A 27,664-nucleotide genomic window follows, 5' to 3' on the forward strand; every position below is an offset into this window, starting at 1 on the left:
TCTGGGTTTCACACTCCTGACCTTCCAAGAATCCACTTCATTGGAGGCAGCTGGTGACTAAAATGGCCATCTGCCTTGTAACTCATGAATGCGTGAAACCGCACCCCTCCCCCAACAAAGATGGGCATTGCGTGTTCAGGTGGCAGGACTTAGTATTTTCGGGCATTTCCACCATGAGTTAAAGAGCCTCTCTGTCATGGTGCAAGTCTGGACCTCCATCTTGTACAGAGAAACATCCACAACACAGAGCTTCCTGGATTATCCACAATAACGGAGCGCCCTTTCTGTCTCTGCCGTCAATCACTGCCAATAAAATGTCCAACCAGAATCCTGAACTAGACCAGCAGTGACCATCTGGCAATGAAACACAATGCGGCAAAGGATGAGAATGAGCTGAAGTGTTCAGAAGGACTCTGTGTGGCTGTTGTGATTCTGAATGGATATAGTAAGGGTGTGTACATCTCAAGACTCACTCTGCGTCGCTGCTCCTCCTCCTCTTGGATCTTCACCTGCAGTTTCCGCGCCATCACCTTCCTCTTCCACTCTGGGATCGGGATCCCCTCCTCGTCGTGAGTCGGGACCAGAGACCCGGCATCCAACTCTGTTTCTGGCGGTGGCTGAGAAAGGCAGCAGGAAAGTAGAACTGCATTCAGCATCCGTTCACACCAAGCTAGAATTCCAAGTAGGAATACAAAGGAACAAGGAGGAGGCCATTCAACACCTCGGTCCAGTTCCACCCAGTCGTGGGCTTGTCCCACAAGACAGAGTCTAAAATCGTGACTAGGAAGAGCTGAATAGAGAGAAGAGGCCATCAGTGGACAGCATGGACGCAGACTCATGGGCCGAAATCTTATTACCGTTCACACCGGCGGGATTTTCTCATCCCGTTGCAGTGAACGGAGCTTTGGCTGGAGACCAAATTCTCCGACCTCGCTGCAGCAGGAACGTGGCGTGAACGGCCGGTTAGATCATGCCCTTGGAATCAATCAGATAGCACAGAAAGAGATCATTCGGCCCACTATCCTGTACGCACTTCGAGAGAGCCATCCAGTTATCCCACTCACCTGCTCTTTCCTGGAATTCTGCAATTTTCCCCTTCACGGATATATTCAATTCCCTTTTGGAAGATGCGGCTGAAACTGCATTGGGTCTGTCGCTCTTTCAGGCAGCGTGTTCCTGAGCGTTAACTTATCTCAGAAGGCGGGAAAATCCTCTTCACATAGAGAAATGGAAGTTTCCAGAATTTACCCCTCCCCATCCCCAAGGGCAATTGGTTCAGTCAGAAACAGTGGCAAGTTTCAAGGTTCGATCGAACAGGTGAATGAGGGCAAAACGATTGAAGAGATTTGGGAAGGGTGGGATGGGGGTAACCATGGTTAGAACTGTTTGCTCGGGTGGTGGGTAAGCACTGACACAAATTAGATGGGCTGAATGGCCCGTTTTCATGTTGTTACCTCCTCTGTATTGAACTGCACGCTAGGAAACAAGACTTATTTGATGTTTTTCATAAGCTTGCTTGGCATAACTGTGAGAAATTACACTTCAGCCGCCTTTGCCCTCCTCACGGAGCTTTTGATTTTCCCTCAGATTGCTCTTAGCTCAAATATGTTTTGGTGCGACCAATCACAGCCTCGTCAATCCTGAAGGCGATCAAAAAAGACACAGTGACGAGGGCGCTGGGCACAACGATACGGTAAGGGTGTGTACGTCTTAAAACTCACTCTGCGTCGCTGGTCCTCCTCCTCCTGGATTTTCACCTGCAGTTTCCGCGCCATCACCTGCCTCTTCCACTCCGGGATCGGGGTCCCCTGCTCGTCGTGCATCGGAATGAGAGACTCAACATCCAATGTCGGCGATGTCGCATCGCCGTTGAGGACTGGTTCAGTCGGGCTGCCCCCCTGACGCTTTGTGCCCGGGTGCTCAGGCTGTGGCGCAATAGACAAAACAAAGACAAGTTTGGTGAGGTTGGACGGTTGTTAAGTACAAAGAACAAAGAAAATTACAGCACAGGAACAGGCCCTTCGGCCCTCCAAGCCTGCACTGACCATGCTGCCCGACTGAACTAAAACCCCCTACCCTTCCAGGGACTATATCCCTCTATTCCCATCCTATTCGTGTATTTGTCAAGACGCCCCTTAAAAGTCACTACTGTATCTGCTTCCACTACCTCCCCCGGCAACGTGTTCCAGGCACCCGCCATCCTCTGTGTAAAAAATCTGCCTCGGAGAGCTCCTTTAAACCCTGCCCCTCGCACTTTAAACTTGTGCCCCCTAGTAATTGACTCTTCCACCCTGGGAAAAAGCTTTTGACTTTCCACTCTGTCCATGCCTCTCATAATCTTGTAGACTTCTATCAGGTCACCCCTCAACTTCCATCGTTCCAGTGAGGACAAACCAAGATTCTCCAACCTCTCCTCATAGCTAATGTCCTCCAGGCAACATTCTGGTAAATCTTTTCTGTACCTCTCCAAAGCCTCCACATCCTTCTGGTAGTGTGGCGACCAGAATTGAACACTATATTCCAAGTGCTGCCTAACTGAGGTTCTATAAAGCTGCAACATAAGAACATAAGAAATAGGAGCAGGAGTAGGCCATCTAGCCCCTCGAGCCTGCCGCGCCATTCAATAAGATCATGGCTGATCTGACGTGGATCAGTACCACTTACCCGCCTGATCCCCATAACCCTTAATTCCCTTACCGATCAGGAATCCATCCATCCGCACTTTAAACATATTCAGCGAGGTAGCCTCCACCACCTCAGTGGGCAGAGAATACCAGAGATTCACCACCCTCTGGGAGAAGAAGTTCCTCCTCAACTCTGTCTTAAACCGATCCCCCTTTAATTTGAGGCTGTGTCCTCTAGTTTTAACTTCCTTAGTAAGTGGAAAGAATCTCTCCGCCTCCACCCTATCCAGCCCCCGCATTATCTTATAAGTCTCCATAAGATCCCCCCTCATCCTTCTAAACTCCAACGAGTACAAACCCAATCTCCTCAGCCTCTCCTCATAATCCAAACCCCTCATCTCCGGTATCAACCTGGTGAACCTTCTCTGCACTCCCTCCAATGCCAATATATCCTTCCTCATATAAGGGGACCAATACTGCACACAGTATTCCAGCTGCGGCCTCACCAATGCCCTGTACAGGTGCATCAAGACATCCCTGCTTTTATATTCTATCCCCCTCGCGATATAGGCCAACATCCCATTTGCCTTCTTGATCACCTGTTGTACCTTTAGACTGGGCTTTTGCGTCTCATGCACAAGGACCCCCAGGTCCCTTTGCACGGTAGCATGTTTTAATTTGTTTCCATTGAGATAGTAATCCCATTTGTTATTATATGACTTGCCAATTGTTATTACATGACTTGCCAATTTTTAAACTCAATGCCCCAGCCTATGAAGGCAAGCATGCCGTATGCCTTCTTGACTACCTTCTCCACCTGCATTGCCACTTTCAGTGACCTGCGTACCTCTGCACCCAGATCCCTCTGCCTATCAATACTCTTAAGGGTTCTGCCATTTACTGTATATTTCCTATCTGTATTAGACCTCCCAAAATGCATTACCTCACATTTGTAAGGTTTCTGAGGGTCAATGCAACATCTTTCCTCTCTGAGATCACTTACCGTGGCCCCGGAGCTTGCGTAGACCACTGTGCACCCTTTACTCTGCACAGTTGGCTTCAGATTCTTCCCAGCTTTAATCTCAGCCAGTAACTCAGAGTTATCGCCAGTGGGGGACATCATGTTGAAAGATTTTATACCTGTGGGGAATAAAGGTGAGAAGTTGGAGATCACCGGATGGTATTCTGTGAGCAGTTCTACCAATCCACTCCCTCACAGCAAACTTCAAACTGTTAAAACTCCTGGTGTACGTCCGTCCTCGTCTCTGAGCCTCGCTGTCACTTTGGTTTGAAGTTAAAAACTCTTGGCAATGCTCCCCGAGTCAATGCAGAATTAAAATTGTTGCAGTATTTAACAAGCTGCCAATTCACGACAAGCTTGTCCTCTGCTGCTGCTGTAGACCCCTGAACATCCTTTCATACCAGGCCAAATAGCTCCATGGAAACATAAGGAAATGGGACAACTGGTTGAGGAGAATGAATCCAGAACTGCTTCATTATCAGCGTGACACAGCTCCCCTGCAAAACCCAGCTTTAAAACCCAGCTTTAATGTCCCCAAAACAAGGGGACATTAACATACAATGTCTCCTTGTTTTGGGATCATTTTTCATGCATTTTAATGTTGCCATATGATTCACATATATCGTTAATTACCCACACCTGGCTGAAACCGGGGCAGTTAGAATCATAATATCCCTACAGTGCAGAAGGAAGCCATTCGGCCCATCGAGCCTGCACCAGCAACAATCCTACCCAGACTCCAACCCCATAACCCTACGTATTTACCCTGTTAACCTCCCTGACACTAAGGGGCAATTTAGGATGGCCAATCAATCTAACCCGCACATCTTTGAACTGTGGGAGGAAACCAAAGATGCGTGGGCTCGACGTATGGGTTATGGGAAAGAGTTTGGTTAAGGTACACTGTCAGAGAGAGTCACTGTTGACTCGACGGACCGAATGGCCTCCTTCTGCACTGTAGGGATTCTGTTCTATTCCTGGCAGCCATACTGTCTCCAATGCCTTTGAGAACACACCTGGCATCCAACAACAGACTGTCATACATTGTTGATTGGATACATTGGCTACCTGCTGCTTGCGAACAGGTATTCCTAGTATTCTCCTGCCTTCACTCCTCTGGGGAAATAGCCCAGGGCTTGCATGGAGCCAGGGAACTGGCACAAATGGTGTGGGTCTTTGTACCCACCTGATTCTGTGATTATTCCCATCAAGGGCTAAAATTCCCCTCCTTACGCTCTTTAAGTCAACCATACAGTAGCACTTCCAATGGCATCTGTTAAACCTTTATTAAAGCAACATCAAGCTTTCTCTCCCCAATGTTCCCTTTGAAAAGTGACAAGTACCATTAGAATCCTCAATCCCGCCTACAATAGGTAGCAATCTGGCTCCCTTTGAAAGGCATCAACAGATCCTGAAACACCTACTTTCTCCAGAACTCTGTTCAACAATCCCAGATCCTGTGTGTAGGTTGTCTTGTTTAATCTCTAACCTTGCTCAAGACGTGTGTGTTTTGTGCTTGTGGCTGCTTGTTCTAGAGCTCATTGTCCCAGTGAAATACCTTGCCTTCATTCATCTTATCTTCCACCATTTTGAAGACCCCTCTTTTCTCTGGTGCAAATAAATTAAATCACTGGAGCCTTTTTTCACAACCTCAAACCACAGGAAGAATAAAAGGCTCGAAAGGCATGGGAGAAAGGAAGTTCCATGACATTAATATATGTGATTTCTGATAAACTGTGACCTACGAGGCAGATGCAATAGGGGCAACTGCAAGAGTTGTTCCAAAGAGCTGTGGGAAAGGACTTTGACAACTTTACATCCAGGCCCTTAACATTTTAAATCCTAGTGGAAGCTGGTTCAATCCTTAAGATTTTATGTTAACCAGTGTCACGTCATGGGTAGACTCAGTGCCAGACAGGCTATATAACCAGCAGTTTAGTCAGTTAATACTGGGCGAGGCAGCAGGTATCTAACTTTATAAAATGGGTTATGTCCGTATGGAAGTCACGTCTGTTAATGGAGGTGCCATTCTATTTAAAATATATTCAGTCGGGCAGCATGGTCAGTGCAGGCTTGGAGGGCCGAAGGGCCTGTTACTGCGCTGTCGTGTCCTTTGTTCTTTGATCGTATACGGACTTTGTTAAAAATCGTCAGCAAAAGATTTTCATACAAGCGATTTGTGCGTCCACTATAAATTTCACTGTTTTATTCGACCCATCGGTTTTTAATGAGCTGCTAAATGTTAATTCCAGGAATGTTAAACATCATACCCCAGTTATGGGCTTGTTGCAAACCTTCAGTCCACTTTAGTCAAAATCTGTGAGCATTGGGACTGAAGAAAACCTTCCGACAATGGGAAGTAAGGTTAATCAATTAATAGCTCACGATTGGTTATTCTTTGTGGGAAAGCTAGATTTGAACCAGGAAGTCTTTTCATCTGAACAACATAATGGAACTTGAGAGCTTGTTTATTGATTTTTAAAATCCGGTCACAAGAGACTTGTTCTAATCATCTTATACCTTTGTACGCATACGGTGGAACAGTGGTTAGCACTGCTGCCACACAGCGCCAGGGACCCGCGTTCAATTCTGGCCTTGGGTGACTGTCTGTGTAGAGTTTGTACGTTCTCCCTATGTCTGCATGGGTTTCCTCCAGGTGCTCTGGTTTCTTCCCACAGTCTGAAAGACGTGCTGGTTAAGGCGCATTGGCCGTGCTAAATTCTCCCTCAGTGTATCCGAACAGGCGCCGGAGTGTGGCGACGAGGGGATTTGCACAGTAACTTCACTGCAGTGTTGATGTAAGCCTACTTGTGACACGAATAATAAACTTTAACAGGCCATAGTGAGCGCAAAAGGAAATGAACGCACTGTGGTAAACCACTGTTAGCTTATTGCCCGTGTGTGTGACATGCCTGGACACGTCCCTGCCGGCCCTGCCTGGGACTCCTCCCCCCCCCCCCCCCCCCCCGTCCAGGTATAAAGGTGACTGCTCCCCACCCCCTGCCTCAGTCTCTGGACCAGTTCATCGACATGGGTGTGCTCCAAGTCTTTTGCTAATAAAAGCCTATTTGTTCTTGCATACAAACTAGTCTTTGCTCGATTGATGGTGCATCACGCACATCATCAAATACCTGGCCGTCAGATTGATTTTTCAACTGTCAAATCTGTGTCCAAACAGGTGACAATATTCTGGACAAACCCCTTCCTGAGTACTTCAGGATCTGAGGTGGATGTCGGCAGGGCTGGGCTTGTTGCGCAATGACTGATGTGCCAACCCTCAGTGGAAAAGGAGAAGTCATTAGGTGCAGTTTTATGATCCAATCCATTGAGAATCAGCACTAATTGGAAGCGTCATTGAGTGGCTGCCAGACTGCAGCAACCCAAAGCTGCCACGTTAACTGACGTGTACATTAATGTTGACAAAGCTGCACGTATAAAGTGTATTTCAGTGGGGAAATTTCAAGGTAAGTTTCCTGTCGCTGTTTAGAGTTTTAGCAATCTGGAATCAGGGCCTCAAAATTTCTTGCCGCTCTTTATGAAGAATAAGCTAGGGTTTAATCCTTCTTCCCCCACCTCCTCATTCAGAAATCAACTCATTAGGGGTAGAGGCATGACACAGTGGTATTGTCGCTGGATTAGTAATCCAGAGACCCAAGGTAATGCTCTGGGTTCAGATCCCACCTCGGCAGATGGTGAAATTTGAATTCAATAAAAATCTTAAAGTCTACGGTTGACCATGAAACCATTGTCGATTGTCGGAAAAACTCATCTCGTTCACTAACTAACAGGTCCTTACCTGGTCCAGCCTACATGTAACTCCAGATCCACAGCAATGTGGTTGACTCTTAAATGCCTCCCCAAGGGTATTTAGGGAATGGCAACAAATGCTGGTCCAGCCAGTGAAGGCCAAATCCCATTGAAATTTTTTTAAAAAGTAAACGTATTATTCTGTGTATTGTCCTGCACACACACAAACAAAGCAATACATTTCTGTGAGTGAGCTGGACTGGGCACGCTTGCCTCTGGGACAGAATGATGTGGAGATGCCAGCATTAGACTGGGGTGGGCACAGTAAGAAGTCTCACAACTCCAAGTTCAAGTCCAACAGGTTTATTTGGTATCACGAGCTTTCAGAGCGCTGCCCCTTCATCAGGTGATCAGTACTCCGAAAGCTCGTGACACCAAATAAACCTGTTGGACTTTAACCTGGGACTTCTTACTGGGGCAGAAGGCTGTGGATTCAAGTCCCACTATAAGAGATGAGCAACATAAAATGAAGGTTCAGTTCCTGATTTCTGCAAGGATAGCTGATATCACAGAGAGCAGACTAAGGGAGCTACAATTTCACCAACACCTCTGGACTAGGGCATGGACATATCTGAGGTGCAGCATGCTTGGGAGGGAAAAAGTGCCTGTGGGACTGTGGTTCCAAAGATTCTTCACCACTGGGGTTTTTAACTTCTGGGTCAGTTGTAGACTAATGAAATGAGAGGTTGATTGACAGGGTTAGCTAACGACTTGGTTGGCATTGTTTTGTGGAACCTGCTGGGATAGTGGAAGGTGCACTCGACAAATTCTGGTCTTTTATTGTCTAATTGTAGAATCATAGAATCCCTACAGTGCAGAAGAGGCCATTCAGCCCATTGAGTCTGCACTGACTCTCTGACAGGCTATCTTACCCAGGTGCTCTTCCCCGCCCTATCTCGTGGCTAATCCGTCTAACCTGCAAATCTTGGGACACTAAGGGGCATTTTACCTTGGCCAATCCACCTAATCCGCACATCTTTGGACTGTGGGAGGAAACTGGAGCACCCGGAGGAAACCCACGCAGACACGGGGAGAACGTGCAGACTCCACACAGGCAGTAACCGAAGGCCGGAATTGAACCCAGGTCCCTGGTGCTGTGAGGCAGCAGTGCTAATCACTGTGCCACCCCTAGTAATGGATGAGGCACCAGAAAGGCTACAGTGGAACTGCTCAGTACCCCAGCAGCATCAGGGGAAATGGAGTGACATTCGGAGGTAAAAGGAAGACATTATTGCACAGTTCGTGCATATGTGTGAATAGACACAGAACTGCTCTTTTCCTGATCAAATGGCATTGCACTGCCGGCAGTATAACTCAGTGCTCACACAGAGCAACGGGCACTAGTGTACCAACCAATTGGCTCAGTAGACTTGACAGGTTGTGGATTCAAGTCCCACATTCCGAAAATTGAGCACCAAATCTCGGCGGACACTTCAGGGCAGTACTGAGACAGTTCCCCACTGTTGGAGACACTAGGTGGAATTTTCCCATCCTACCCGAAATGGGAATCGTAGCGGGCAGGACAGAAAATTCTGTGCATATAAAGGCCCATCGACCTCGGGTGGGAATCTCCGGTCTTGCGGCACAAGCGGCCGAAAATCCCGCCCTCTCTCTTTCGGATTCCACTGAGTGGCCTCATCGCCCCTCTCAAGTCGGCTTTACTAAGACTGTTCAAAAAGGAGCAGGAAAGATTGTCCCGTGTCTATTTTCTTAATTCATTTGTGGGACATGGGCGTCGCTGGCTGGCCAACATTTATTGCCCATCCCTAGTTGCCCGAGGGCAATTGAGAGTCAACCACATTGCTGTGGCTCTGGAGTCACATGTCGGCCAGACCAGGTAAGGACAGCAGATTTCCTTCCTTGAAGGACATTCTCGCAGTCCAAAGATGTGCGGGTTAGGTGGATTGGCCATGCTAAATTGCTCCTTAGTGTCAGGGGATTAGCAAGGGTAAATACATGGGGTTACGGGGATTAGGTGGGATTGTGGCCAGTGCTGACTTAATGGGCCAAATTGTCTTCTTCTGCACTGTTGGGATTCTATGATTGAACCAGATGGGTTTTCCGACAATCGACAATGGTTTCATGGTTATCAGTCGATTCCTAATTCCAGATATTTTTTATTGAATTCAAATTCCACCATCTGCTGTGGTGGGATTCGAACCTGGGTCCCCAGAACATTAGCTGAATGTCTGGATTAATATCTACTGATAATACCACTAGGCCATCGCCTCATCTTGGCTAATAGCCGTCACTGAAGCAAAGATCATCAAGTCATTTAGCTCACCGCTACTTTTGGGAGTGTGCTGTGCGCGTGCAAAATTGTTGAAAATACATCATTTGCCGTAAAGCCGTTTGGGATATTCCGAGGTTGTGAAAGATGCTCCTTTTTCGTTCAATTTTACCCATACCAAACCCCTATCTGCGCTATGATAAGGCCACTGCATACACTAAAAAGCTAAGAGGCCATTGTAGATTCCAGCCTTTGCGCTTCAACCTGCTGTTAGTATACAAATGAATAAATAATACTTTAAACACTCCCAAACAGGACGTTCAAAGCAGCCGGGTGCCTGCCTTAATCTGGCAAGAAGTTACTGGAGTCATACAGAATGGATTTCATTTATTATTTACTGGCCCAGAGATTGAAAACAACAGCTTCAACCTACACACATTATGTCAGAAGCTTTTGCAACAGATGTCCAGCCACCCAGGGTAATTCTGAGTTGCACCAACCCACAGATAACAAGAGGGCTAATCCACAGAAACAACACTCAATCAATCCAAATCAAATATTAATCGAGTGAATTGTGAAATGCAGCTTTGCCTGACTTTACTCGGTGGTGAGGAGGACAAATCTTACAGCTGGCTCGCAATCGTGCCTCAGCTCAATAAATACTGCAGAAGGTTTTTTTTTTGCTGCCCCTCCCTCCAGTTTCCCCCCTTTCCTTTCGCACCTCACGAGGATGGTACCACGAAACTCTATCAAGCGACCATTGTAAATGAATGTCTGGCGAGTAGTCAGTTCCGTCAGGAAGGGGAGGGATGGAAATGGGGTTGGAGAGGGAATAGTTCACCAGGAGTGGTGGGCACGGTGGCACAGTGGTTAGCACTGCTGCCTCACAGGACCCGGGTTCAATTCCAGTCTCGGGTGACTGTCTGTGTGGAGTTTGTACGTTCTCCCCGTGTCTGCTTGGGTTTCCTCCGGGTACTCCGGTTTCCTCACACAGTCCAAAGATGTGAGGGTTGATTGGACATGCTAAATTGACCCCTAGTGTCAGGGGGATTTGCAGGGTAAATATGTGGGGTTATGAGAATAGGGCCTGGATGGAATTGTGGTCGGTGCAGACTCGATGGGCTGAATGGCCTCCCTCTGCTCTGTAGGGATTCTGTGATTCTATGAGGAGGTTGTAGAACTTCTCTTCAGGGAACCAGTTCAAAGAAGAAAAAAACGACGTGTAATTAAATTGCATCTTTCACAGGACATTCCCAAAGCGCTTTACAGCCAATGAAATACTCTCAAAACGTAATCACTTCTCTGATGGAGAGTACGGGGAAATTTGCTTTAAATGAAAACATGCAAAGGTTCGTCGACCTTGGGCAGGATTTTCTGACCTTGCAGCCTGTGCGACTGGAATATCCCGCCCTATATCCTGCACCCTCTCCTTTCCTTCTCCCCTATGCACTCTATGAACGGTATGCTTTGTCTGTATAGCGCGCAAGAAACAATACTTTTCACTGCATCCCAATACATGTGACAATAATATATCAAATCAAATCAATGACACTCGAGAGGTGTGTTATCAATCGAAACTTGATACCTAGTCACATAAGGAGGTATTAGAACAAAAGCTTGGTTGAACAAGTAGTTTTTACTTAGAGGAATGGTAGCAAGGTGAAGAAGTTTAAAGAGGAAATTCCAGAGTTTAAGGCTGAGGACTTTAGGAATTAGCAGCAACAGGTTAAGTGTCAGGATTGGAATAATGTCACAGACTATTTTCCTTTGTGAGATATTTATCCCAATTAAAGAGTTTGCAGAAAACTTAGTTATTCTCGCACACCGTCCTCGGCACTCTGTCCCTGCCGATGAAGAAATCTGATATGTTTTCCTCACTCAACATGGATGTAGGCCTAAACTGAGTCTTATTGGCACTCTGTAAGGAAGACAGTCAAGATGGGAAAATTAAGACCAAAACAGAGTACCGTCCTTTATTTGACCTATGCACTCACACAACTTGCACATCTATCCTAGGTCAGCGCTGAACCAATAAGTCACATCAGTGGGTAGCTGCTTCCAATATTCAGTTGAGCAGAGTGGGTGGGAGATTAAATAGCTACTGGATTGCACACGGTGTCATACAGGAGATATATGGAATACAGAAAAACTTGCTTCAAATGAAACCATGTCTTTCCTGTAGTATCAGTGCCTAGTCATTAACTTCCTGGGAAATTCATCAGTCCATCATGTTGATGTGGCCCCATCCAATTTCCATCCTGGACAGTTTACACCAGTGTAACATTTATACATCATACCCCACCTCCATTATTATTCAATAATGGAATAAGGATTCCTCTGGTAACTGTAGGGAGTGATATTTCTGCAAATGCATTGTCGAAGATTCTTCCATTGAGAATTTAGTATCATCAACCATAGCAGCTTACAATACTGAGTGAGGACATTCGGCCCATTCTGTTATCTTTGCTAGCCACTTCCAAAACACAGTCCGCTGCCCCGCACCCTCCTCATTGCCCTGAGCTGCAATTATTTGTCCATTTCCTTCTTTGCAACATGCAATAGTCTATTACTGAGCCACTCCAACAACGACCTATCACTGAGCCACTCCTTGATACTAAATATTCCAAGCTCCAACTGCGTAAATAAATTTCCCCTGAACTCTCTCAGAAACAATTTTCAGTCGATGTTAGTGTCTTCCTAAAACTCCCACTGAAATTCTAGTATCTGTCCTTAAAAATTGAATACTCAACAGAGGGAGTCTTCATGACTGATTTATAATGTCGCTATACATTATACTTACCTCAATACACATCAGACCCTCTGTTCTTTTTATATCTTTACAAAATCAGTCTTTGAATTTTGGACTTGGAACAAGAATAAGCACTGATACAAAATGAGTTTGTGAAGAAAACATTACTTATATCCAGAGTATTTTAAAAACAGCCACTCTGCTGCAGTTGGAGTAAACACATTATAACAGTAACAAGGTGTTAGAGCATTTCGTAAATACGTGAACACAGATCAAGCTAAAAACTAATCTTTGGCAAGCTAAAAGATCTCTCGCACCGTCGCTACTTAGCAAGACAGCTGGAACAAAGCAGTGAAAACCTGATAAGTTCAGGATAAAAGGCAGAAAGTTTGAATTAATTCCCACCCACCTTTGGTGCGACAGGGGAGCTGAACGGGTTGCTTTAAGTCAGCGTTTCCTCCAGTTCTGGCAGCGTGATCTCACCTGGTTTTCACCGTCTGACCAAGGACTAACTAGCTTGCAGGCAAAGCTCCGATCAAGTTACTTACCCTTAATTAGCCTCAACCCTTTGCCTCCTGGATGGAGGGAAACATTAGCAAAGGAGAAGCAGGCATGGCAAGGGAATTGTCGATCCCGTGCGCACCGACCATTGACAGGAATGTTGCACAATAGGAAATCACATGGCAAGGTGTACGAGATGCCGTGATCCAAGCAAATGATGACACGGGGGAACATTGTTTGTCAGTGCAGAGAGAGAGAGAGAGGGCGGGAGGAATGGAACAGTTCCACAGCAGAGAGAGAGAAGCGAAAGAGGCAGCAGGAGGAGAAAGAGAAACGCTATTAGAAAAGTCAAAAACACAACTGAACAGGGGCACACAATTATCAAAAAGGTTACGCAAGTTCTGAAGAGAAGGGATTGCAGTTAGTTAAATAAGTTTATTGACTTCTAACTATTAAAACCTGGGAAACAATCTTTTATGCTCCTTCGCAAACGCACCTCATCCTAACCTGTTCTGACAAATTGCTGGGGCTGTTGCCATGGAAATGCATCCCTCAATGATTCCACTCAGTTAACCTGATACTGATTCGATGGGCTGTTCGCAGGCTGCCTTTCCGCAGAGAATTCCTCGGGATGTGTCTCGGTGACTGCGGCATTTCCAGTTCCCCTCTCACCAACTCGTGCTTTCTCCCTGCGCCTCCTTCTCGACGGCCAGAGAATCACGAGCTGACAAGGCAGGGGGTGGCCCGCCCTGGCCATCCTGCCCCTGCAGGAAGTCCACACATGGAAAGGTTCGACTGGTTCACTCATGAGAGGAACGAAGCCTGTGGCCCTCGTGTCAGGTCTGGCTGATACACGATTCCAAGCCCGGGCATCTTATCAACAATTTTCAATGGATGATTGCTCAGCCGTCTAAAGCCCCACCTGAAATGCTGAGGCCTAAATATGATTCCAGATACCACATAGGTGCCCGCTGAATTGGCCTCCAAGCCACCCAGCTGTCTCCAAATTGAAGGTTGGCCCACCACCACCTTCTCAGGGCAATTAAGGATGGGCAATAAATACTGGCCTTGCAAACAACCGGAGGATGAGTTCTGAAAGATTTTTGTTGTCAAGTTTAAATGAACTGTGCTTATCGCTGTCAAAACAGAAAATGCAGCTGAATGTTTCATGTGTAACCTTTTCACAAAAAGACACCTGCATTATTAACCCATCTTTGTCTTTCACACACAGCGACACCTGCCCTGTATTCCCGATTTAAGTTGCAGGTGTCCAGCTTTGCATTATTTTTGTTCCTGGTTTATTCCTGCAACTGCAGCTCTTTATTTCTGACAGAATTGGATTGTACCAGTGGCTAAATCATTGTGAATTATACATTAAATAACGTGATAAAAGCAAATTACTGCGGATGCTGGAATCTGAAACAAAAACAGAAAACGCTGGAAAATCTCAGCAGGTCTGACAGCATCTGTGGGGAGAGAATAAACGCAACGTTTCGAGCCTAGATGACCCTTCATCTCGGGTCATCTAAACTCAAATTGTTGGTTCTATTAAATTCTATGAGTTCCTGGAGCAAATCCTCAATTGACGGGCACGGAAACTGTATCTGGGTCTATCACAAAGCTATCAATGCAGCCTCGGCCTATTAAGTTTTGAAGAGGGAACATGAACTTAAGAAGCCTCTTCTGTAGCCTCATGATGCTCCGCAGCACGTTAGAAGATTTCGAAGTGAAGCAGCTGTTGCGGAAAATGTGGCGGCCATTTTGTGCACAGGGAGATCCCACAGCAGTGATAAGATTTCGGCCTGAATTTTCCGGCCCTTCTTGCGAGGACAGAGAATTTGGCACTCAGCCTAATCTCTCTTCACTACATCAAGACTGGAGAATCCTGCTGGAAAATTGGTCTTTAAAGGAAATATGTCAGCCCCTCCCCACCATCCCCCAGGAAACTAGGGAGAGCTTCCCTTCCCTACCTTGAATAGGGCCTCTCAGTCTTTTACATTCACTTACTGCTGGATTAGAAACAGGAATTAGAAGCAGGGGTAGGCCATTTGGCCCTTCAAGCCTGCTCCATCATCCTTTTTGATCATGGCTGATCATCAAATTCAATATCCTGATCCCACCCCCCTTCTCCCCATATCCCTTGATCCCTTTAGGCCCGAGGGCTATATCTAATTCTGTCTTGAAATCACACAACGTTTTCGGGGGGGAACGTAGTGAAAGCAGATACGAAAGTGACTTTTAAGGAGCGTCTGGACAAACACATGAATAGGGTGGGAATAGAGGGGTATGGTTCCCGGAAGAGTAGGGGGTTTTAGTTCATTCGGGCAGCACGGTCGGTGCAGGCTTGAAGGGCCAAAGGGCCTGTTCCTGTGCTGTAATTTTCTTTGTTCTTTGTATTTTGGCCTCAACTACACTCTGTGGTAGTGAATTTCACACATTCACCACCCGCTGGGTGAAGAAATTTCTCCTCACCTCAGTTCTAAAAGGTTTACCCCTAATCCTCAAACTGTGACCCCTAGTTCTGGACTCCCCCACCATTGGGAACATTCTTTCTGAATCTACCCTGTCTAACCCTGTTAGAATTTCGTAAGTTTCTGTGAGATCCCCTCTCACTCTTCTAAACTCCAGTGAATATAATCCTAACCAATTTAGTCTCTCCTCATATGAAAGACATGCCATCCCAGAAATCAGCCTGGTAAACCTTTGCTGTATTCCCTGTATAGCAAGGGCATCCTTCCTCAGAAAAGCAGTCACAGTGCAGTTAGATTCAACAACCCTGGACTAAAAATCGAGAAAAAAACTCAGGATTGTCACTTTTGTGTGTTTATGGATATCATGTAAGGGCAGGACTGAGATTTAAAAAATACCCTTCAGGATGAGACAAACTGGGGATGCAGTGGCATGGTGACATAGTCACTGGACTAGTAATCCAGAAATCCAGGCCAATGCTCTGGGGACCCGGGTTCGAATCCCGCCACGGCAGAAGGTGACATTTGAACTCAATAAAAATCTAGAATTCAAAGTCAAATGATGACCATGAACCCATTGTCAATTGTTGCAAAAACCCATCTGGTTCACTAATGTCCCTCTAGGGAAAGGAAATCTGCCTTCCTTACCTGGTCTGGCCAACATGTGACTCCAAATCCACAGCAATGTGATTAACTCTTAAATGGCCACTCAGTTGAAGGGCAATTAGGGATGGGCAATAAATGCTGACCTAGCCAGCAACGCCCACATCCCATGAACAAATAAAAGAAAAGTTGCCTTGATTTTTTGAAAGCGTTTTGGTTTTGTAGATAGCATTCTTTTCAAATAAAAGATATTCTTTCAGAAATAAAGGAAGAAATTAAAGAAAGGAAATAAATGGTATTTACGTAGAACCTTATCACATCTCTCGGAAATGTTCCAAAGCAGCGAATCTACAATCAAATACACAGAAGTCTGTTTACTATTGTTACATAGGTGAATAAATGTAAGTATAATTCTCAATCCCAGTGTGGTTTCAAGATTAGATAAAATACTGTTTAAGTATTTGAAGTGTCTGAAACTCACTTAGTCAGTCAGTTAGTCACTTAGTCAGATAGTCAGAAGCTTTTTCCCAGGGTGGAAGAGTCAATTACTAGAGGGCGCAGGTTTAAGGTGCGAGGGGCAAGGTTTAAAGGAGATGTACGAGGCAGATATTTTACACTGAGAGTTGTGGGTGCCTGGAACTCATTGCCGGGGGAGGTAGTGGAAGCAGATACGGTAGTGACTTTTAAGGGGCATCTTGACAAATACAGGAATAGGATGGGATAGAGGGATATGGTCCCCGGAAGGGTAGGGGGTTTTAGTTCATTCGGGCAGCATGGTCGGTGCAGGCTTGGAGGATTGAAAGGCCTGTTCCTGTGCTGTAATTTTCTTTGTTCTTTGTTCAAATTCGTTCAAACGTTATTTTTGAAAAAGTATTAGTGGTATGTTCTAAAACATGTTGCTAAAGAGCATTCGGGATCCAGGTTTCAGGGTGCACCTCTTGTGTTTTGAGTCTGGCACCTCACTACAGTTTAGCAACATGTACTATGTACAACACATTAGGAGTCAGTGGCATTGCAAGAAATCATTAATAGCTATAAAAAGGTCGGTTATTCAAATTTGTCTTCAGGAGCCTATTTAAAAAGGCCGCCTCGAACAATCAACTTATTTTGATTGCATGAACAATGGCACAGTGATTAGCACTGCTGCCTCACAGCGCCAAGGACCTGGGTTCGATTCCCAGCTTGGGTCACTGTCTGTGTGGAGTTTGCACGTTCTCCCCGTGTCTGCGTGGGTTTCCTCCGAGTGCTCTGGTTTCCTCCCACAGTCCGAAAGACGTGCTGGTTAGATGCATTGGCCATGCTAAATTCTCCCTAATTATACCCGAACAGGGGACTAGGGGATTGTCACAGTAACTTCATTGCCGTGTTAATGTCAGCCTACTTGTGATGCTAATAAATAAACTTTAAACTTTAAGTAGAGGGCCCCATTCCAGCCCCAACCTCCTAGCAGCCAGATTAGTGTGACATTAGTGGGGGCCTATTTTAGTGCCCTGGGATCCGCATAGGAAAGAAAATAGTTCCACAGTCCCAAAGAAAAAATATTTTTTAAAAAACCTTAGACTTACTGTGGGTAAAGGAATCTCCTTGGTTCTATTCATTAGTATTAATAATTAACTGGCATTTGCCAACAGCATCACAAAAAAAATACAGGCAGTTGAAAGACACCTTGATTAGCTTGTAATGCGTCAGAAGACTTTGGGATTGGCACAAAATGGACCAAGTTGTTAACCAGGTGAGATTTTAACAATTAGATGAACAAAATGATAACACAATCACGTATTTTATCCATGAGAGGAAAATTAACCCTCTACTTCACATCTGCTGCAGATGTGACACCTCAACACAAGCAGTGCATACACACAGGGGCCGGGAAACAGTAATCCATATCGGTGTCAATCAGTAGAAATGGATATAAGAACACATGGCAAAGCACATTCCACTGTCCCAGGCAAGGAAAGATGGGCATTCCAGAGTGGCATACCACCAGGGCAGACTGTAAGCATGAAGGGGGCTATTAATGACACCACCCTCCTGTGATAGATAGGATGGCATTTCTGATACACTTTACTTGCGTATGGCTACACACTATTACAACAATGTCTGGCATTTTATACTCATGTCACATTACCAGAGATGAGAAAACACAGAATAGAGGGTATTTTTCCAAAGAGCTCGCCGCACACTCTGTCAGCAGAGTGCCACTATTGAGATAGCTCCCACCACACCATAAGGATTTTAACCTGCCATGTAATATCCACTGTGATAAAGTTGAGAAAGTGGCATCACATTAATGTAACATTTGTTAACAAAACGGTCAGAAAATAAGAACAATCAAATATGTCTTCACAGGCCGACACAAAATTGACTCGTCGGACGCACAAATCGATTAATCCGCTCAACAATCATTCACATTTTTTAGTTTAGTTTATTTATTAGTGTCACAAGTAGGCTTACATTAACACTGCAATGAAGTTAAAAGAGAAAATGCTGGAAAATCTCAGCAGGTCTGGCAGCATCTGTAAGGAGAGAAAAGAGGTGACGTTTCGAGTCCGGATGACCCTTTGTCAAAGCTTTGACTCTAGCTTTGACAAAGGGTCACTGAACTCGAAACGTCACCTCTTTTCTCTCCTTACAGATGCTGCCAGACCTGCTGAGGTTTTCCAGCATTTTCTCTTTTGCTTTTTACTGCAATGAAGTTCCTGTGAAAATCCCCTCGTCGCCACACTCCGGCGCCTGTTCGGGTACACTGAGGGAGAAATTAGCATGGCCAATGCACCCTAACCGGCACGTCTTTTGGACTGTGGGGAGGAAACCCACGCAGACACGGGGAGAACGTGCAGACTCCGCATAGACAGTGACGCAAGCTGTGAATTGAACCCGGGTTCCTGGTGCTGTGAGGCAGCAGTGCTAAGCACTGTGACACCGCGCCGCCCATTTTACACTTGATTTAAAGATAACTAGACTTTTCTCAACATGAAACCATAATAGTGAAATCACAATATGAATCCATCCGGGAACCATGGAGATCACACTGAGAAACTTTGGAAAGACATTTATTTTCAGTGTTCTGTTTTCACTTTGACAATCTGTCTCCTCAGTCTGTTTCTCGGGTGTGTTTGATGATACTTACCTCAGTGAACCTGGATTCATTTTTCATTTTTGTCTGAACAGAGAAACCTTTGGTTTACTAGTGGGAGGAGAATAAATGGATGAAGCATTGATGTCAGACTCTCCTGTAAATCAGCTTTTGTGAATTTGCTAATCAGCCATTGTTAGGAGATGTCAGATAAGACCTTATGTCCACATACGATATGCTAATAGCACGCCATTCTATTAAGATATTCGATACGCAAAGGGAAATATTTATTTTCCTAATACAGGGATATATCAATGGATGATGGTGACTCATTAGCAAATTAAAAGGTCAAGATGAGTTTCTTGTTTACTTGTTGCATGCGGCGTGACAATACTATTCTCAACATGTTTCACAGTCACCTAATACTGACCCCACCAGATCCACATGGTCACTTTTGCACGGATGTAATTTTCTGCACTGTATCCACGATGCACAGCTCCACTGGCCGCCTGCAGTGATTGTAAAATGTGGGCCGGTAAAATGTGGGCTGCAATGTTGTAACATTAACTCCACTACCCCACACAACATGAGCAGGATTTCATAAGATGCTCTTTGGTCCGCCCAAAACTTGTCAGTCTTCCAGTGCAAGGAGTTGTCCATGGATATGTGTTGCAGACTGGCACATTCCAAAGCCCAGGACTACGTGCTGAGGGACGCACTAAAGCTTGGGACAGCCGCCGCAGAGGCACAATGGGGGGAACATTGCTGTCTAAGACCTTTCAGCCACAGTGAACCGAGGGGAGCAGAACCCCCTCGGGCTGAATGACTCACATTGAACGTACACAGTGAATATTACGTGTAACACAATTGTGTGGAAGCACCTCAGAATGCAACTTGTTCGACATAGAGAACTGAAACACCTTTGCACCATCTGTAATGACCATTTTGAAATGTCTGTAATGTTTCTTTGACTGTATGGAAGCACCTCAGAGTGTAACATGATCTATGTAGAGAACCTGAATATTATTGCATTTTGTGTGATGGCCATTTTGGAATGTCTGTAAGGTTCTTTCAGATATTTTATAAATAAAGTATATTTTTGCAAAAGAAAAGCAAGACTTTATAATAGGAACTTTGATTCTCAAAGTTACCCCCTGCATTATGGTAAATGCTAGTGCATCTGTTATTAATCAATGTTACTATATTGTTCTCCAGCGAGACAGAATCTAACCATCACCCCCTGACATTCAGTAGCATTACCATCACTGGATCCTCCACTATTAACATCCAGGGGGTTACCATTGACCAAAAACTGAACTGGACCAGCCATATAAATACAGTGGCAACAAGAACAGGTCAGAGGCTGTGAATCTTGCAGCGATTTACTCACTTCCTGACTTCCCAAAACCTGTCTGCGATCTACAAGGGACATGTCAGGAGTGTGATGGAATACTTACCTGCTTGAGTGCAGCTCCAACAACACTCAAGAAGCTCGACATCATCCAGAACAGAGTAGCCCAGTTGATTGGCAATTAATCACAAACATTCACTCCCTCCATCACCGACGCTCAGTTGCAGCAGTGTGTACTATTTACAAGATGCACTGCCTCAACTCACCATGGCTCCTTGGACAGAGTCTCCCAAACTGAAGAACACTACCGTATAGAAGGACAAGGGCAGCAGATACCTGGGAGCACCACCACCTGGAAGTTCCCCTCCAAGCTACTTACCATCCTGACTTGAAAATATATCACCATTCCTTCACTGTCACTGGGTCCAAATCCTGGAACTCCCTCCCTAACAGCACTGTGGGTGTACCTCCACCACATGGACTGCAGCGGTTCAAGTTGGTTCACCACCAACTTCGGAAGGGCAATTAGGGATGGCAACAAATGCTGGCCCAGCCAGCGATGCCCACATCCCACGAATGAATTAAAAAATAAGTGAAATGATCAGAATTGAACAAGAGAGCAGAATTTAGTTCAATGTCAAACCATTTCAATCCTGAACTCAGATTTTAACTAACACAGGGACAGTTTCAGGAATATAGCTACAGGCTTGAATGTATCTTTCACATTCTGGGAAATAATTTTTAAAAATTCAGCCAGTCAATATAATGTTTAAACTCTGTGTCAGTTTTGGTGATTTTAAGAAGGGAAAAGTAAACAATGGCAAAATGTTTCCTGAATCATTGAATTCCACAGAATGTTCTGCACAGAAACAGGCCATTCAGCCCAACTGGTGAATCATAGAATCCTTACAGTGCAGAAGGAGGTCATTCGGCCCATTGAGTCTGCACCGACAACAACCCCACCCAGGTCCTATCCCCGCAACCCAACATATTTACCCTGCTAGTCCCCCAGTGCAAGGAGTTGTCCATGGATATGTGTTGCAGACTGGCACATTCCAAAGCCCAGGACTACGTGCTGAGGGACGCATGCTAAGGGGCAATTTAGCATGGCCAATCAACCTAACCCATACATCTTCAGACTGTGGGAGGAAACCAGAGCACCCAGAGGAAACCCACACAGACACGGGGAAGAACGTGCAGACTCTGCACAGTCACCGAGGCCGGAATTGAACCCGGGTCCCTGGCGCTGTGAGGCAGCAGTGCTAACCACTGTGCCACTTGTACACACAAGTCTCCTTCATCTTATACAATCTGCATTTCCGTTAATTCCTTTCTCCCTCATGGACTTCTCCAACTTCTCCTTGAAGGCACCCATTCTACTCATCCCATCGACTCCAACTGGTAGCAGGTTTCACATCCTGAGCACTCACAGTAAACAAGTGTCTCCCGAGATCTTGTTTTTATAATTCCTCATTGGGACTCCTGTGCAAGTGGAAACATCTTCATTATGTCCACTCTATCGACCCCTTTTAAAGATCTCTATCCAATTGCACCACCACACCCTTCTCCGTCCGCCACCGACCCCCTCAACTCGTCTTGACTTGTGAAAGGAACCCAAACTCTTTCACACAATCTATCCAAATTGGTAAATGAAAAGACTTCCGCAAACCAAAGCCTGAGTGAATACTTACTTCCTCCAGATGACGATGGCCTGTGCTGTTGGTTGCTGGGCTGTGGAATCTCTGTTGGCAATGGAGGTGGTGGGGGAGGAGGGACTAACCCACTTTCAGGGAGTGGGGGAGGGGGTGGGGGAGCAGGGATTTCATTGGTTGTTTGGTTTTCCGGAACGCTTCCATTCCTCTGCACCTCCTGAGGTGCAAGAGAACCCTGGTGAAAATAATTAACAAGCGGAGATTAAAAATGCTGCAGGTCAGAATTACCGTACTTAACACAATTCTTCATTTTCTACTATTTCTACTGTGGTTGAGGATTCCAAATGCTTGGGTTTGATGCATCTACAAAAACTCCCATCGCATAGCAACGATTTTACTGGACAGGTTTTTTTTATTGATTTGTGAGGCATGGTGTAGCTGGCTGGCCAGCATTTATTGCCCATCCCTAGTCGCCCTGAGTGGCTTGCTGGGCCATTTCAGAGGGCAGTTGAGAGTCAACCACATTGCTGTGGCTCTGGAGTCACATGACGGGCAGACCGGGTAAGGACAGCAGATTTTCTTCCCTAAAGGAGGTTAGTGAACCAGATGGGGCTTTTACCGACAATGGTTTCATGGTCACCAGTAGATTCTTAATTCCAGGTTTTCTTTAATTATTGAATTCAAATTCCACCATCTGCCGTGGTGGGATTCAAACCCAGGTCCCCAGAACGTTGGCTGAGTTTCTGGATTAATGATCCAGCGATAATACCACTAGGCCTCCCCTTAATGTTGAGACTAATAAGAGGTCAAATGCACAAGGTGGAAGAAATTGGTTTTTTGAAATGATCTGTAAATAAATAATTGTAGCCCAGTATATTACCACTGACCACTGCTGTGGTTCAAAAAAGATGACCAACCACTAACCAAGGCCAACTAGGGATGGGAAAGCGTGCAATCCATGTCAGTGGAACTAATAATAGATATTTAAAAAGGTAAAAGTCAGAAATAGCAATAAGCACCTGATAAAAGGAGTATTCTGTCTCACTGCAAATGGCAATCAATTGATTGTATTCCAATCATTTTAATTCCCACATTTCCATCAAAATATATCTTGTATTTTAAGCATATACCAATATTCATCTGAATAATGTTGCAAGATGTTGGAGCTAGTTTGATAGTTTTTTTTAAGCTATTCGTACTCATAGCTGGTTCAACAGTAAGTACTTATTAATTACTAGAAACTACATATATAGGTACAGTAAAGGTCCAAGCTATGAGCTGTCTCCAAGTTTGCTTCTACACATGGCTCTATCCAATACTATACTGACCCCTAGGCATGGTTCGTGTGTTCTCTTACATCACTGTGTGAGCGATACTGCACTCAGTCCCACATCAACCCTTTATGTATCATGTCCTTATACTACAAATAAGACTAGCAAATTCTCTCTTTTTTTCTTAAACTCTTCCTGCACAGAATGAGAACTTTGCAACCCCTCCAATCATTTCACCTCACAAACAGGGAAAGCCACTGGAAAATCGTCCTATGATGTTTTTCCAACATTGGAGAGCTGTACAGGTTTACTGAGAAATCCCTGGTGATACGGCAAGGACAAAGAGGTGATACTGTTCAAGTTTAAAATTTATTTATTAGTGTCACAAGTAGGCTTACATTAACACTGCAATGAAGTTATTGTGAAAAACCCCTAGTTGCCACACTCCGGCGCCTGTTCGGGTACACTGAGAGAGAATTTAACACGGCCAATGCACCCTAACCAGCATGTCTTTGGATTGTGGGAGGAAACTGGAGCACCCGGAGGAAACCCACGCAGACACGGGGAGAACGTGCAGACTCCTCCAGGCAGTGACCCAAGCCGGGAATCGAAGCCAGGCCCCTGGCGCTGTGAGGCACCAGTGCTAACCACTGTACCACCACTGAAAACAAAATGTAAAAAGAATCAGATTACAAATAAAGTGCTCATCTGGGCCCATTTTAACTGTAGCTTTGCTTTCCTGAGTTCTTTTGCAAGAACTTCAATTTACGCAACAACATTCATGCCATAAGAATGTTCAAGGCCAATGAAAGACTTTCAGAATGTAGACACTTCCAATGTCGGGAAATATGTGGACAGCAAGATCCCAGGGGCACCTATGAGATAACTGACAGGATAATCTGTTTTTATTGATGGCGATTGAGCCACAGGTTTGGGGCAGGCAAGGTCTCCTCCTGCTATGTAGTGCCAGGAGATTTTACACATTCACCTGAGTGGGCGCATGGGGCTTCAGGTTACCATCGGATCTGAAAAGCAACCAAGTTGCAGGTAGGGTTGCCAACTCTCCAGGATTGGCCTGGAGTCTCCAGGATTGAGAATCAATCTCTATGACACCGCTGTATGCAATACTGGAGAAAGATTATCTGAATGGTGGTCGTTTCGGAAAAGAGGAAGTGCAACGTGACCTGGATGTCATGGTGGAACAGTCACTGAAGGTTGGCATCCAGGTACAGCAGGCGGTGAGGAAATCTAATGGTATGATGGCCCTCATAGCAAGAGGATTTGAGTATCGGAGTAGGAATGTCATGCTGCAGTTATACAGAGCCTTGGTGAGGCCACACCTTGAGTATTGTGTGCAGTTTTGGTCTCCTAGTCTGAGGAAGGGCATTCTTGCTATTGAGGAAATCCAGCAAAGGTTCACCAGACTGATTCCTGGAATGGCAGGACTGACGTATGAAGAGAGACTGGATCGACTGGGCTTGTATTCTCTGGAATTTAGAAGAATGAGAGGGGATCTCATAGAAACATATAAAATCCTGATGGGACTAGACAGGCTAGACAGGCAAGAGTGTTCCTGATGTTGGTGAAGTGCAGAACTAGGGGTCACAGTCTGAGAATAAGGGGGAAGCCATTCAGGACTGAGATGAGGAAGAACTTCTTCGCTCAGAGAGTTGTGAACCTGTGGAATTCTCTACCACAGAAAGCTGTTGGGGCCAGTTCGTTGGATATGTTCAAAAAGCAGCTGGACATGGCCCTTGTGGCTAAAGGGATCAAGGAGTATGGAGAGAAAGTGGGAATGGGATGCTGAAAGCGCATGATCAACCATGATCATAGGGAATGGTGGTGCAGGCTCGAAGGGCAGAATGGCCGACTCCTGAACCTATTTTCTATGTTTCTGAAATCACCCAGGACATTAAAAAAGATTGCTTTTTGGGGCACTTTCTTTGAAGATTTCTCATTACCAGATCCAAAAATATTGAAAATAGAAAAGAGAAGGCAGTCAGGCATCAGTCAACTGGACGATGAGTCATTTTGGTTTCCAATCAGCCTGGGAAGGCAGTGCATCGTGAGGGTGAACGTGTTGGGCGGAATTCACCAGCCGTTCATGCCAGCAGCATTCTCTGGTCGTTGAACGTCAAATTCTCCATCCTCGCGGGCAGCGGCGGCGGGCGGTGAATGGCCAGAGAATTTCAGCCATGGCCAATGAATGGCTGGAGTGTGAGGGAAAGTCATGTGATGAAACTTCCAGGATTACAACAGATTATCCGGTCACTTATCTCATGGGAGTCTCTGGGATCTTGCTGTGCACCTATTTCCTAATATCGTGGGCGCGCATGCTCTGAAAGTCTTTCACTGGCCTTGAATGTCCTTACGGTGTGAAAGTTGTTGCGTCAATTGAAATTCTTGCAAAAGAACTCGGGAAAGCAAAGCGACAGTTAAAATGGGCCCAGATGAGCACTTTAGTTGCAATCTGATTCTCTTTACATCTTTTTTCAGTGGCGGAACAGTGGTTAGCACTGAAGAAACTGACAACCCTACTTGCCAAAGCAATTCACCTTGTCAAGGTTGAATCATGTGACTTCAATGTTGAAATGTTTACAGTGAAATCTAACTGAATCCCAGATTGCCAGTTATTCTGTCGGAAACAAAAGGCAGCATCTTCCGTGGAATGACAGTCACCATCGGATTGCTACCCCACTCTTAATTCCTTATCCAATTCCAAAGTTCCACATTTCTGGTCAAGTCTTCCAAACTGGGCCTGTTCAGAAATGTGGAGCGTACCTGAACACAGAATCCTTTCTTTGTAGCACTGGGTCAAAGAAATATAGGAGCAGGAGTAGGCCATTTGGCCCCTCTTGCCTGCTCCACCATTCATAGAGTCATAGAGCAATACAGCATGGAAACAGGCCCTTCGGCCCAACCGGTCCATGCCGGCCATGGTGCTCTTCCAGCCAGTCCCAATTGCCCAAATTTGGCCCCTATCCCTCTAATTCTTTCCAACTGGAAGCACGAGTCAGTCCAGCTTGCCCATGCAAAATGTAGCAATCCATCCTCACCATTCGATGCAGAGATAGGTTATGAGGTTCTAGAGAGAGATATCGTTTATTTATTAATTTATTAGTCACAAGTAAGGCTTACATTAACACTGCAATGAAGTTACTGTGAAATTCCCTGACTCGCCACATCCGGCGCCTGTTCGGGTCAATGTACCTAACCAACACGTCTTTCGGACTGTGGGAGGAAACTGGAGCACCCGGAGGAAACCCACGCAGACATGGGGAGAATGTGCAAACTCCACACAGACAGTGACCCAAGCCGGGAATCGAACCCGGGTCCCTGGCGCTGTGAAGCAGCAGTTCTAACCGCCGTGCCACCATAATGAGATATACAGAGAGATCCTGTGCTCAGTGAAGTACTGGCTCTCTCCTGAGGTTCAGACCTTTGTTTTAAACAAAACCCTGCTGAGAATTTTGAGGCTATGATTATTTGCAGGCTGTTACTCAGATGTTAACTTGGTGAAATTGCTGCATATCATTTATTGAGGTTGGGAGTTGAACAGTTCTGTTTTTGCAGTTTCATTCACAAGGGTAAAATCCCATTGCAGTTTAGATAATGGCTGATCTCCAACCTCAACACCATTTTCCTGCATGAACCCCCCACCCCCATATCCTTTGCTATCTTTAATATCTCAGAGGAAGCTAAGACATATCTCTTACAGCACTAGCGGCCATATTTTGGTAAGTCTTCATTCACTAACAGATCGAAAAGCTTTGGGACATTTAGTGAGGTTCCCAGTGAATGAGTGCAAGTGAGCTAGGTATGTAGGGTGGAAAGGGTGACGGGGTGGGCATGCTAGTAGGTGGCAGGATGTGGAAGGTGGCAGTAGAGAGGGTGGGTAGGATGCCAGTGGAGGGTGGCAGTGTGGGGAGGGTAGCAGCAGGTAGAGTGGGTGGGGTGGTAGATGGCAGGATGGTAGGTGGTAGAAATCATAGAAACCCTACAGTACAGAAAGAGGCCATTCGGCCCATCGAGTCTGCACCGACCACAATCCCACCCAGGCCCTACCCCCATATCCCTACATATTGTACCCACTAATCCCTCTAACCTACGCATCTCAGGACACTAAGGGACAATTTTAACATGGCCAATCAACCTAACCCGCACATCTTTGGACTGTGGGAGGAAACCAGAGCACCCGGAGGAAACCCACGCAGACACGAGGAGAATGTGCAAACTCCACACAGACAGTGACCCAAGCCGGGAATCGAACCCAGGTCCCTGGAGCTGTGAAGCAGCAGTGCTAACCACTGT

The 27,664-nt window shown here is 45.6% G+C and overlaps 1 protein-coding gene across 8 annotated transcripts in view; it reads right to left on the minus strand.

Moving 5' to 3' along the window:
• Positions 1-27,664, minus strand: part of espn (espin) — a 281,984-nt gene that overhangs the window by 44,704 nt on the left and 209,616 nt on the right. For 7 of the 8 annotated variants that reach the window (XM_078238747.1, XM_078238745.1, XM_078238746.1 and 4 more), the window contains 3 exons: positions 22,122-22,317; positions 3,628-3,764; positions 1,722-1,925 (listed from right to left, as the gene is read on the minus strand). In XM_078238747.1, coding sequence (XP_078094873.1) covers positions 1,722-1,925; positions 3,628-3,764; positions 22,122-22,317 — 537 coding nt within the window. Of the gene's footprint in view, positions 1-473; positions 618-1,721; positions 1,926-3,627; positions 3,765-22,121; positions 22,318-27,664 lie in introns of all 8 variants that reach the window. The other variant, XM_078238748.1, reaches the window with a different exon arrangement.

This window comes from Mustelus asterias, chromosome 22 (genome assembly GCF_964213995.1).
Source record: "Mustelus asterias chromosome 22, sMusAst1.hap1.1, whole genome shotgun sequence".
Taxonomy (NCBI): Eukaryota; Metazoa; Chordata; class Chondrichthyes; order Carcharhiniformes; family Triakidae; genus Mustelus; species Mustelus asterias.